At 45.5% G+C, this 12,101-nt stretch overlaps 1 protein-coding gene across 2 annotated transcripts; it reads right to left on the reverse strand.

The window, feature by feature from the left end:
* Positions 1–307: 307 nt before the first annotated feature.
* Positions 308–12,086, reverse strand: HSDL1 (hydroxysteroid dehydrogenase like 1). 2 transcript variants are annotated; one of them, XM_025268465.2, is made up of 6 exons: positions 11,950–12,050; positions 7,812–7,866; positions 4,698–4,923; positions 3,584–4,029; positions 3,149–3,376; positions 308–2,480 (listed from the first exon to the last, which is right to left on the reverse strand). In XM_025268465.2, the coding sequence occupies exons 3-6, from the start codon at positions 4,915–4,917 to the stop codon at positions 2,382–2,384; spliced, it is 993 nt and encodes a 330-aa protein (XP_025124250.1). In that variant the 5' UTR covers positions 4,918–4,923; positions 7,812–7,866; positions 11,950–12,050; the 3' UTR covers positions 308–2,381. The 2 variants fall into 2 exon arrangements, with proteins under 2 accessions (XP_025124250.1, XP_025124249.1); XM_025268464.2 differs by lacking the exon at positions 7,812–7,866 and having other exon boundaries at positions 11,950–12,086.
* Positions 12,087–12,101: the final 15 nt, after the last annotated feature.

Raw genomic sequence — 12,101 nt, forward strand, 5'->3', positions numbered from 1 at the left:
CATCCCTACCAAACGAAAAATGGATCATGGCAAAACCACCAGTGATCTCCATATCACCCATGCCAAGGAATAAAAATCGGCCTTTATCTTATTCAACCAATCAGGAGAATGAAAGCAAAAAATCAACTCTATAGTTTCAAGACTTGTAAGACATATGGCTATGCACGATTTTCTAACTGAATTACCAGCTTTTAATGACTTACTGTCACAGGTGTTCAGAGATTAATTTTTTATAATTTTTAAATATTTGTTTCTATGGGGGGGGGGATGTTTCTCTCTTTCCAAACATACGGACCAATACCTCTTCTAAAGGAAGCAGAAGCAACTGCTTTTATTGTTAAATTTTCAGGTCACAGGTTGTTTCAAAGGTTTATTTCCCACATCCTTAATAAGAGAAACCCCAGCTACAGTGGTCCAATTATAACTCTCAAATGAGCGCTGGGAAAGATGAAACCTAAGGAAGATTCTTGGTTTTCATCTTTTCGTGAACTTTGCACCGATCAGTATATTTACATACATCCTGCCAAGAAGAGAATTTTAAAACATCACTGACATGGTTTACTTAGTCTCATGTAACAATGATCCAACATCTAATCTATAAGACACTGCTGTACCACACATCACCTTAAATATAAATATGGTATATTTACATCACATTGCTGCTTATTATATGTCAAAGTTCAACTCAATGTGGCATGAAGTCAAGTTTTCTCTAGTCTTAATGACCATCAATTAACTGTCAGGTGGGGAAACGCCAAATATGACAAAGGCTTCCAGCTAACGCCATCAAAGTCGGCACTTCCGTGTCGAATCACTGTAATGTGACTTTCCACACTGCAGTTCTTCCTCTTGTGTGATGAAGGCCTGATCTGTCGATGGAAGAGCTTCTGATCCTGAGTCCAAGTCAGGTCTGGAAATACTAAGGCAATGTCGCTGGCAAAACCGTGGGCATAAAATAAAAGCATGCTCAGGCCTCCTCGTAATGGCTATCAGCTCAGGAGTGAGCGAGTCCATAAAGTCCTGATTTCAATTAACTGGTTTCTGCGTCAGTGCTGCAATATTAAACTGTGGGTCTCAAATGTGCACATACTGTCATATTCGTCTCGTGATTTACAACTGTCAAAGCACTAGGTATGTGGTTCTCAAAAATGTTTGGCTTCAGGAGAGCTGAGCCAAAAAGACTACACAGCAGGTTTCAGTGCAAACCCATATAGTGGTGGTTATCGGGCATTAATTATCTTCACACCAATGGAAGTGTTCACTGTAACATACAAATTTGTTACACGAATCAAGAATGAGCTTCTGACTGATTTCAACAGATACAGTATGTCTTTTCACACACGTAATTTGTCCATATTTTAACTATTATTCTATAAATACTTGATATTTATATCATTAATGCTACTGGGATGGAATAATATTACACAGAAAAGTGTTTCACAACCAAGTATAAGAAGTTCTAGAGGGCTAAACTTCAGTTATAAAATGGGTCATAGGCTGAGAAGTCACTACTTATCCACAGTAACTATAAATCAAGAGATGACTGAGGGTCAGTCATCACATGTCCAAATCTATGAATGAATGAATTCCTTAGTAGATTAAAAAAAAAAACCAGAACATTGTTAGGTGATATTATATATGGCAAACCTATAGCACAAAGTTAGGTGGCCTTGTTTAGTATGAAAAATAATAATGCAGAATTTTAATACCCCTTTGGGTGCCACATTAAGACATCTTAACAAGAAAATCTTTTTTAAAGTAAACTACCAATAAATAAAGTTGCCCGGATGTACACAACATATGTACACACATGGTTCTCTAAGTATCAGTTGAGGAGCAGCATTTCATACACAGAGAGCCAAACGACTAAAGCTACACAATATAATACAGGTTTCCACTAATCATACCAGCAACCTTACCTAGAAAATAACACACTTCAATAGTCTTTCCTGATGGACATTTGAAAACCAATGCTGTAATTCATCTACTGACATAATTTCCCTTAAGAAACATGTGAGACTGTAAGAGCTGACAAGTTATATCATATATCAGTATCATATTACTGGAGCTCCTAGAACAACATAAATCACACAACTTCTGAAAAGTTTAAAAAACAAAAGCACACATCACATTCTAGGTGTCCTCCAGCGGTTCTTGTGCCACAGTCGGTGTTCACCCTGTGCCCTCTGTGCGGCCCTGAAGGCTTTCCCACAGCACTCTTAAAAGGCTTATGTTTGTTTTGCAAAGGATGAGTCACGAGTATGCTAAATAATCAGTCGTGGAAAAAAAAAAATGCAGAAGATAAATTCCATGTGTTCCTCCAAATGTAGAATACTGCAGGCTCCCACGAGTTGGTCAAACTTCCCAACCATCATCTGGCTTCAAGCTTTGCAGGATAAGGCCTCCTTACGCAAAGAACGGTTGAGAATATTTGCTCCCCACACCCAGAGCCATTCAGGCATATACTGTGCAAAAAGAAACTGAAGATGAAAGAGAAAAGGATTACAAGGTTAGAATCCAAAGCCATCGACAACAAACTGCACAGATCAGCAGTGATTTAAGCCAACAAACATCACCAATCACCTTAAATACAAAAGAGGAAAAAACCTTAGGTGATGCTGCATTGAGTACCCGCTTTTGCATAAGACCCTATGCTAGACTCTCTGGGGAACAGAAATGGGATCACCACCCACTCACCCCCCTTCCTCTAAGTAGGCAGGACAGACCTACATGCAGTGATACGATTCCATCTTTACTCAGTGTGATATGAATAGCAGGTCATGTAGGTAAGGATTCCAAATCATCCCAGGAATGAAAAGCAAGTCAAAGAGCAAAATGCATCCATGGTCAGTACTGTGAGAGAGAACTGGGGTTTAAGGGGCAGGGTGGAGATTACTGTACTGACATTACAACAGCGAGTTTCCTCTTCTAGATATCATGCAGCTGAACTTTCGAATGTTCTTAACATAATAAATCCACAGAAGAGAATTCAGTGACTGAACTGGAACCACTAAGATCTGAGAATCAGAAGTTACGATCCTCATCTTCCAGCATCAGGTTTCAATCAGATTCCCATGTATCTATCGTTTGGAAAGGTTTAGGATGCCTTAACCTTAATTACGAGAGCTGAGCGCACATGGCTGGTTACCTGGATGGAATGGGACCAGTATCCTGTGGTCCTTTTTGAAATGCCGAGGGTAGAAACAGCATGATGTGCATACACTTTTGGGGAAGGCACCAACCATGGGCACTTGTGCAGAAAGCTGCCAGGGGTGGCCACGTTGGTAGCCACATAGAATGGGATTAAACTCTGTACAAAGATTCCTTTGGAAGCATATTCATACTGCAATGCTCTGCTGAAGTGGTCTAAATAAGCCTGTTAAATAAAACAGAAGAAAAGACTGATTTTGTTGAGAACTCGAAAGAAATCAAGAGGGAAAAAAAGACTAATGGTCATTTTGGGGAAAAAATACAGCATAAGCAAACATCAGCTGCTGACACAGAACTCAACAAACTAGACCAAACCATTGTGATAGGTGTTTTCCTACATGATGACTTCACTTTCCACCTGGGAACGGGTTACCTTAGATGCTGAGAACGCCGCCAGCTGGGGGGTGGGTTTGCAGCAGGAGCCAGAGGAGATGGTGACGATGGCGCCCTTCTTCCTCTCCACCATCCCCGGCAACACGATGTGGACCATGAGGCTGGCCGCGGCGATGTTCACATTGACGATGTCCCAGAGTGTGTCCTCAGAGACCTGCGTGAAGTACTGCGGATAGGGGTAGAACACACCCACGTTATTCACCAGGATGCCAATGTCTCTGTCCTGCAAGGCTTCCCGGATCATGGCGTAAATCTCGCGGCCGCTGCTGAAGTCCGCGACTATGATATCAGTCTCCACTTTGTAGGTGTCAGCTATGTCTTTAGCGACCATCTGCAACTTCTCTTGGCTCCGGCTGATCAGGACGATGTTGAGCCCACGGCTGGCCAGCTCCTCTGCATAGGCCCTTCCAATCCCGTCCGTGGCACCTACAGGACAAGCCGGCAAAGGGAGCAAACTCATTTCACGGTGTGATCCTTAAAATGGACTTTAAATACTCCGGGTCTGGGTTTAACCAGAGAAGGAGTCACACTAGAAATAAGCTCGGTTCTGTGAGTAATCAGTCAAGCACAAGGTGGAATCCGTAATACAAATGACATGAGCTAATCAAATGCTCGCCCAGACACTCTGACAGGTAGAGGAAGCGCCGCTTTACGTTTGCCAAGGTGACTGCGAGACACAGTGGAAGACTGTTCTCAAAGCCTCACCTGGTCTCTGTGAGTGTCAGGAGGTACTTTCCTAGGAAACAATGGTAAATGAAAATGAAATTTAAAAGAAGGAAAGCATTTCTGAAAGTGGTACCAGTTTGTAAGGACACTTTCAAAACCAAGAACAAGAAGGAAAAGCAAGCAGCAGGGACGCAGGGCTGGATGGGGAACAGGAGGCAACAGAAGGACAAAAATCACAAGGAAACACCTTCCAAGATGAGCAGTGAGAAAGGTGCACATATCATACCAGAGGAAGTTTTATTTATCCCATGAAAACATGATTAAATTCAGTTAAGTCCCTGAATGAAGCATCCAACTTAAAACACAGATCAAATGGGAAAGATGACTTCATTTTTAAATCAGGCATGAACTGAAATCTCATCTCTTACCACTCACGACCGCCCATCTTCCATACTGCTTGATCAGGTCTGCTCTGCTCACCAGGCGCGGGATGAAATGCAGCCTGATGAGGCTGTAGAAGTCACAGACGACGGTGATGCTTTTTCTGGCCGTGTACCAAGCTCCAACCAAGGCGAGGGCTTCCATGTAGCAGTTGCAGGACCTGGCGATTTCCCTGTACAAGAGGTAGAAGCTGTCGACAGCAGCCATGGCAGCCTGCAGGGGCGGGGAGCGAGAGAGGTGGTCTTTGCTTAGTAACTGAAAGGAACACACACAGTTTGGTTGAAGAAGGACATTTGAGACATCAGGGCTTAATAATTTTGCATTTAAATAACAGTAACTGTTCAAATGCACGTAGCCCGTGGATCCAGTCAATTTATGATATCATTACTTAACATCTGCAGCTTACAAAGTTCTTTCCATCCAAGAAGATTAGTCAACATGATTATCAAGAGTTACCAAATTCCTACTAAAATCCAGGCACTGAGCTAAATGTTATGGATACGACAATAAACACAATATGCTCTGCACCCTAAGGAGTTCCCGGCCCAGCTTAGTGACAGGCAGACTTTTTAATCCACGTAACAGCTAAGAGTAATGTTTATTTCTTTTATTGAATTTATTCATGCAAAACCAGCAAGCACAGAGGACCTACTATCCCTGTAAAGACAAAGTATGAAAAATAGAAGCACTATTAAGACATAGCCTTGGCCTCAAAGGGGGCTTCCTGGTCACGCAGACAGTACTGAAACTGCCTGCAATGCAGGAGACCAGGGTTCAATCCTTGGGTCAGAAAGATCCCCTGGACAAGAGAATGGCTACCCACTCCAGTGTGCTTGCCTGGAAAATCCCATGGATAGAGGAGCCTGGTGGGCTACAGTCCACAGGGTCTCAAAGAGTCAGACAGGACTGAGCGACTAACACTTCAGCCTCAAAGACCTTACAACTCACTTTGAGACAAAACTATGCTCTAATACTCTTTAACGTAAATTGCATCATGTATAGGTAATGTTCATAAATGTACGTTTTAAAAAGAGACACTCCCCGAACCTGAAGACATGGTTTTCTGAAATGACAGTGGCTAAGCATGCTTCATCTGGCTGGCATCACTGGCACACCATCATCCTTGCCTGGCCCCTTGTGTTTGGGGAGAGAAAAGCCCAATATGACTCTTGTAGTATCCACACAGCAAGCATCTTTATGTGCCATGTACTGGGATGGACGCTAAGGTTTCAAAGATGAAGCAAAGGACTGCCTAGGAGGAGAGACTGACATCTAACAAAACCACTTAAAACGCCATATGAACTGGTGTGTACGTGTGTGCACCTGCAGTCAGAGAGGCAGAGAAGGGCTGGGCACGACCAAGGCTGATAAATTTCCTTCTAGACCAGACCAGGGGAGTCACCAAGGCCTGAGCCAACCACGAGCTCTCAGTGAGGGTCAGATATCAAAAAGATCAGAACAGACCACAGTTAAACTACAGGGAGCTCAGATATGCACAAGCACAAGGGTATATAGCATTTATTAATAGTATGTAAGAGAAAATAGATTTAAGCCAAAAACAAAATTTATATAAAATTTCTGGAAGTGGCCCCTCTCATAGAAATCTGTATAGAAAAAAACTTAAGTTTTTTTCTGAAACTAAGAAAAAAATCCCTGACAGTAGCAGCAAAAATTGGCATAAGCTTAAGGAAGAATAAGTGAATTCCCTCCCACTCCACTGCAATGCAATTTGAGCTCAACCAAGGTCTGCAGAGTGAAGAAAACAAATTAACCTCTGGAATGGAACACGCTGTAAGAATGACACCACACTGGTTAACAGGCGCACGAAATAACAAAGAACTGCTGAATGTAAATACGTGTGTGTGTGTGTGTTGAGTACGCATATGAATGTGTAGGCCAAGTTACAAACCAACAAAACATATGAAAGAAATATGATAAAAAAAAACTCAAGAAACAGGCAGTAGGATTCCTAAATGCCCCACAATGCGCATATAACCCCTCAAACATTACACTTTACAAGCCTGTCCTGTGCTGTGCTTAGTCGCTCAGTTGTGTCCAACACTTTGTGACCCTGTGGACTGCAGCCCACCTGGCTCCTCTGTCCAGGGATTTCCCAGGCAAGAATGCTGGAGTGGGTTGTCATTCCCTCTTCTAGGGAATATTCCCGACCCAGGGATCAAACCCAATGCTACCACACTGGCAGGCAGATTCTTGACCACTGAGCCACCAGGGAAGCCCTCGGAGTCACAGTCCTCCACCCCAAAGGCGTCCCCTCTTTGTATGCTATGCACGAGCACCTCTCAAAGCTTCCAGATGCTGGGGACGAGGCAGTGACAGGTCACCTCCCCAACGGTCCCCCGCCACACAGTGGCAGTCCAGAGCCACATCCTGCGGGGCAGGTGCCGGCTGGAAAGGCCCCTTCCAGTCACACTGGCTGCTTCCCGGGACAGAGCTGATTCAAGACTCCCAGGGAAGTGACCAAAAACACTAGCTCCTTACAAAGAAGAACATAAAAACTGAGACTCCGAGTCCGACCATCCTAAGGTGGGAGTTCCTGAAATAACGCTTTTATAGTGGACACATGCCATCTGTCACACTTACTCCAAGAGTAGGCCATGAGGAAAGTAAATGAAAAACATGATACTTGTATGCACAGAAAATGTAGTAAAGTTAGAAATAACACAACCATAAGCAAAAAAAACAACAACAAACAACTCGATACTTGGAACATTAAATCTATTCTTCAAAATAACAGGCGAGTGTATGTCTAAGATGCTACAACAATGTTTTCAGTAAAACACTGGACACCACATATCAAGGTCTAATAGATTGGAGCCAAAGAAATACTTGTGGGGAAAAATGCATGGCAGGCGTGTCTGAAATAAGGTTCCAGCTAAAAGGAGGTCACATGTGCCCTGGGGAATGACCTCACCCCAAGGGGAAGCTGTGTAAAGGGAACTTCAACCCCTCCTTGAACACCACTTTTCTCAAGAATGTGAGACGGAAAAACTCCAGAAAAGATGCCTGACTACAACAGAGTCCTCAGTCTTCCTGCCCAAGTCATTCTCCCCAGTCATTCTCCACCTGCAGTCTGCTCTTACCTCCTCTGCCAGCTCTGGGCATCCAGGAGCTGCTCTGCCTTCTCTTCAGGACAAGCTGCAAGCAAAAACAAACAGCAAATGCCTTTCCCTCACCACTCAGCTGGGGAAAACTTAACAAAAAAATAAGACCAAAGGTTTTAAAAGTTAAAAGAAAGTAAAAATTCATGTGCCATGAATTCCAAACAGGCATTGATGCTGAAGCTCCAATACTTTGGCCACCTGAGGCAAAGAGCCAACTCACTTGCAAAGACCCTGACGCAGGGAAAGACTGAGGGCAGGAGGAGAAGGGGACGACAGAGGTTGAGATGGTTGGATGGCTTCACCGACTCAATGGGCCTAAGACTGAGCAAACTCCAGGAGATGGTGAAGGACAGGGAAGCCTGGCGTGCTGCAGTCCATGGGGTTGCAGAGTCGGATATGACTGAGCAACTAAACAACAACAATTTAAGAAAATTGGAAAAATGTACACCAAAGTTGTCTATTATGCACAGCTCAAAGAATAAAAAAACACTCACAGGGCTATAGGACTCCACCAATCAAATCAGAGTCTCAGAAGACCCAATGCCTCCTCCCTGGTCACAACCCCTTCCGCCACCCTTGGGGTAATCACTCTCCTAAGTTCTGATGTTGGAGAAGGCAATGGCACCCCACTCCAGTACTCTTGCCTGGAAAATCCCACAGATGGAGGAGCCTGGTAGGCGGCAGTCCATGGGGTCGCTAAGAGTCGGACATGACTGAGCAACTTCACTTTCTCTTTTCACTTTCATGCATTGGAGAAGGAAATGGCAACCCACTCCAGTGTTCTTGCCTGGAAAATCCAGGGAGAATTCCAGGGACGGGGAAGCCTGGTGGGCTGCCGTCTATGGGGTCACACAGTCGGACACGACTGAAGTGACTTAGCATAGCATAAGTTCTGATGTAATCATTCCCTTGCTCTCTTCTTTCTTTGGAAATAGTTGTATACCACCCTACCACAGATTCTGAAATAACAGTACTCCATTTTGCCCCTTACATAAGGAATCAAGCCCACGTATCCTTTGGTGACTCGTTCCTCTCACTCGGGGCTGTTTTCCAGACCCAGGGACACCTCCGCAGCTGCAGGCCATAAACTCACTGCTGCACCGTCTCATGGCACAGACACAATTCGCATGTCCAGTCTACTGCTGATGGGTTGTTCTTGTTGGTTTTGACTTTACAACTATGAACAGCGCTGCTGTCAACATTCTCCCGCATGCACAAGAGTTTCGCAAAGGGACAGGCCTAAGAGTCGAACTGCTGGGCCACCGGACATCCATGTGTTCAACCAGATGCTGCCAAAGCGGCTGAGCCACTTTACACGCCCACCAGCAGCGAGTGTGAGCTCATGCTGCCTCCTCTCAAGGGCTGGCAACATCCAACAGTTCACCTCCTGCCAAAGGCTGGCTGTGAAATGGGACCTCACCATCATCTGCACTGGCATTTCCTGACTGTTAATAAGGCTGGCACTCCTGACGTTTACGTGCTGTTTGTTTTCTCATCTATGAAATGCCTGTTTCTAGCTTTTGATCTTACTTCTTTTCAAATCAACTTTTTAAAAAATTTAATTTTTAAAAATTGTATTTATTTATTTTGGCTGAGCCACACAGCATGCTGGATCAAACCCAAGCCCCCTGCACTGGACATGCAGAGTCTTAACCACTGCACTACCGGGGAAGCCCCCTTGTGACCTTCTTTCTATTGTGTTGTCTTTTTTTTTCTTTCAGAGTTCTAAGTATTCTTTCTACGTTCTAGATACTAGCCCTCTGTATGCTTTGTCTCTCTATATAAGTGCTTTTGATGAAATGAATGTCTTAGTATCAACACAGTCCAATTTATCAATCCTTTTCCTGCATGGGTTATGCTTGTTACGCCTCATTTCAGAAATCCCATCTTAGCCTCAGGTCAGAAAGATATTTTTCCGTATTATTTTCCAAATTTTTTTTTTTTTTTTTTTTTACAATTCTGCTTTTCAGATTCAAGTCTTTAATCCACCTGTGGCCTCATGACGGCGTGAGGCTGGGGTCGCATCCATCTCTACTGTTCCTCCCCAGACCCTAGCCCGGTGCTAGGTATACCATATTTATTTAACAAATAGAAGCGAAGAATGCCTTGTGTTCAAAGCTCAAATTTCACTCAGAAATAACTTGAGAAGCTGCTCCAACTTTGCATCAGCACTTGGATGAAGCTGTTATTGGTGCATCCTGACTTTTTGGAGTTTCCTTACCTCCCTGTGCCAAGTTTCAGTATACCGCTAACGTAAACTACATGCAGAGAGTCAAAACATGGGCCTTCTTGTCCAAGATCCAATACCCCTCAGTTTCAGGTCTGAGAATTAAAACCATAACAGCATCCACTCCTGGGTACAGACCCAAGATAACTGAAGCCTTAGGCTCACACAAAAACCGGTATGGCTAACAAGTGGAAACAACCCAACCGTCCAACAACAGATGAACGGACAAACACATGTGGTCTCTCCACATGATGAATATTATTCAGCAATGAAAAGAACAAAGTATGGATACATGTTATGATACGGACAAATTTCGAGAAGAGTATGCTGAGCCAAAGAAGCCAGACACAAAAGGCCACTCGTTATATGACTCCATGTACGGGAAATGTCCAGAAAACGCAAATCCAGAGACAGAAAGGAGAGGAGGGCTGCCACAAGGCGGGAGGAGTGGGAAATAGGGACTGACTGCCAATGGGGTGGGATTTCTTGGGAATGTTCTGGAATTAAACAGTGGTGATGGCTGTGGACAGGGAACATGCTACTATGAACAGCACACGTTTAAATGGCTAAAATGGTGAATTCTGTTATGTGACTTTTATTTCAAAAAAAAAAAAAAATCTGCTTTAAAAAAACAATTTGTTGAGCTCTATCTATGTCTGTGGAATATTACTGTAGTGATCACAACCACAGACTCCGAAAACAGACATCCTGGATTTGAACCCAGGCTCCCCATGTAAGAGCTGTGTGTGAAGTTATTTCATTACTTGGTAACTTTTTGGGTGAAGTTACTTCATTACTTCACGGAGCTTTCCTTATATCACCTGCAAATATGGGGCTAGTATTTCCTGCCTAAAATTATAATGAAAATTAGATCATACATATGAAGCACTCAGAGCCTGGGAACATCAGCGCTCAATAAACCTTGGCTATCAGCCACTGTAATTTAATGTTCAATAATGTTAGTTATTGTCTATTTGCAGTGCTCAGGGTTAAAATCTGGCTTTCTGCAAAAGACTCCATCCACTAAGGGCTTTCTTCCTATCATGGCACTTCTCTCATCAACCCTTCCAGGCAGAGTTGTAGTCATGCCCAGTTTACAGACATGGAAACTGAGGCTTGCCGAGGTAAAGTGGCACGGCCTGGACTCTGCAGCTAAGAAGTGGGCGGTGGGAATTCAGATTAAGGTCTGTTAAAGTCCCGAGGCCTGCCTTGCGAACCCCACTCTGAGACCCCCAGGCGGGCATCCTGCTGACATTACCAAGCGGGCCGCTGGGTTGGGCTTCGCCGGGCTGCACGTTCCTTTGGAACAGCGACATCCCCCCTGGTCCCCATAACCCTTCCCCTCCAGCACCCGGCAGGGCCCAACAAACTACGGCCGCTGGAGAGCTGATGGGGCCCTTTCTCCAAGAGCGCCCTTATTCTGAATTACTTCTCATTCAGAACAAAGACGAAGACAACAAACCCTACTAAGACCAAGTCCCTTTGGAAACGAGAATAAAGAAGCACAAATGCGTGCCTTTCAGAGCCTCGTGGGGAGCACCCGGGTCAGGTCCGGGAAAGAGATGGGCCCGCGTTCGGGGTGGGTGGGGCCCCAGGTCGGCCGGGTCCCGGGGGAGGGGCGGGCCCAGAAGACGGGCTCCTCATGGGTGCAACGCCCGGATGGAGTTGGGGAAGAGGCGCTCCGGGTGGACAGGCCAGGAGGGAGGGGTGCTGGGGGCGGGGGTCCCAGGGAAGGGAGGGACGACAGGGCCCGAGGGTCTGGGCAAAGAGGGCACTGGTCCCCGGGGGCGTGGTGGGGCGCAGAGCGAGCTGCCGGGCCGAAGCGCCGCCGGGCGCCGAGAGAGCCTAGGAGGGTCTGGGACCCGGGGATGCGCGCGGGAGGCGCGGTACCTGCAGAGACGGCGCGGCCTCGAAGCTGGTCCCGCCAAAGACGCGCGGCCGCCGCCCCCGTCACCGCCGCCGCAGCAGCTCCCCCGGCCGCGCCCCCACGTGACCCGCGCACGCGCCCGGGGCGTGGCCGTTGCTGGACCCGCCCCCGGCGT

Source organism: Bubalus bubalis, chromosome 18, assembly GCF_019923935.1.
Source record: "Bubalus bubalis isolate 160015118507 breed Murrah chromosome 18, NDDB_SH_1, whole genome shotgun sequence".
Taxonomy (NCBI): Eukaryota; Metazoa; Chordata; class Mammalia; order Artiodactyla; family Bovidae; genus Bubalus; species Bubalus bubalis.

Bases quoted from the DNA above. Each gene is read 5' to 3' on its own strand.
- HSDL1 (XM_025268464.2), bottom strand. From the start codon at position 4,917: ATGGCTGCTGTCGACAGCTTCTACCTCTTGTACAGGGAAATCGCCAGG. The intron at 4,030-4,697 runs GTAAGAGATGAG...CTTGTCCTGTAG, and splicing joins AAGATGGGCGGTCGTGAGTG to GTGCCACGGACGGGATTGGA. The intron at 3,377-3,583 runs GTAACCCGTTCC...TTTATTTAACAG, and splicing joins CGGCGTTCTCAGCATCTAAG to GCTTATTTAGACCACTTCAG.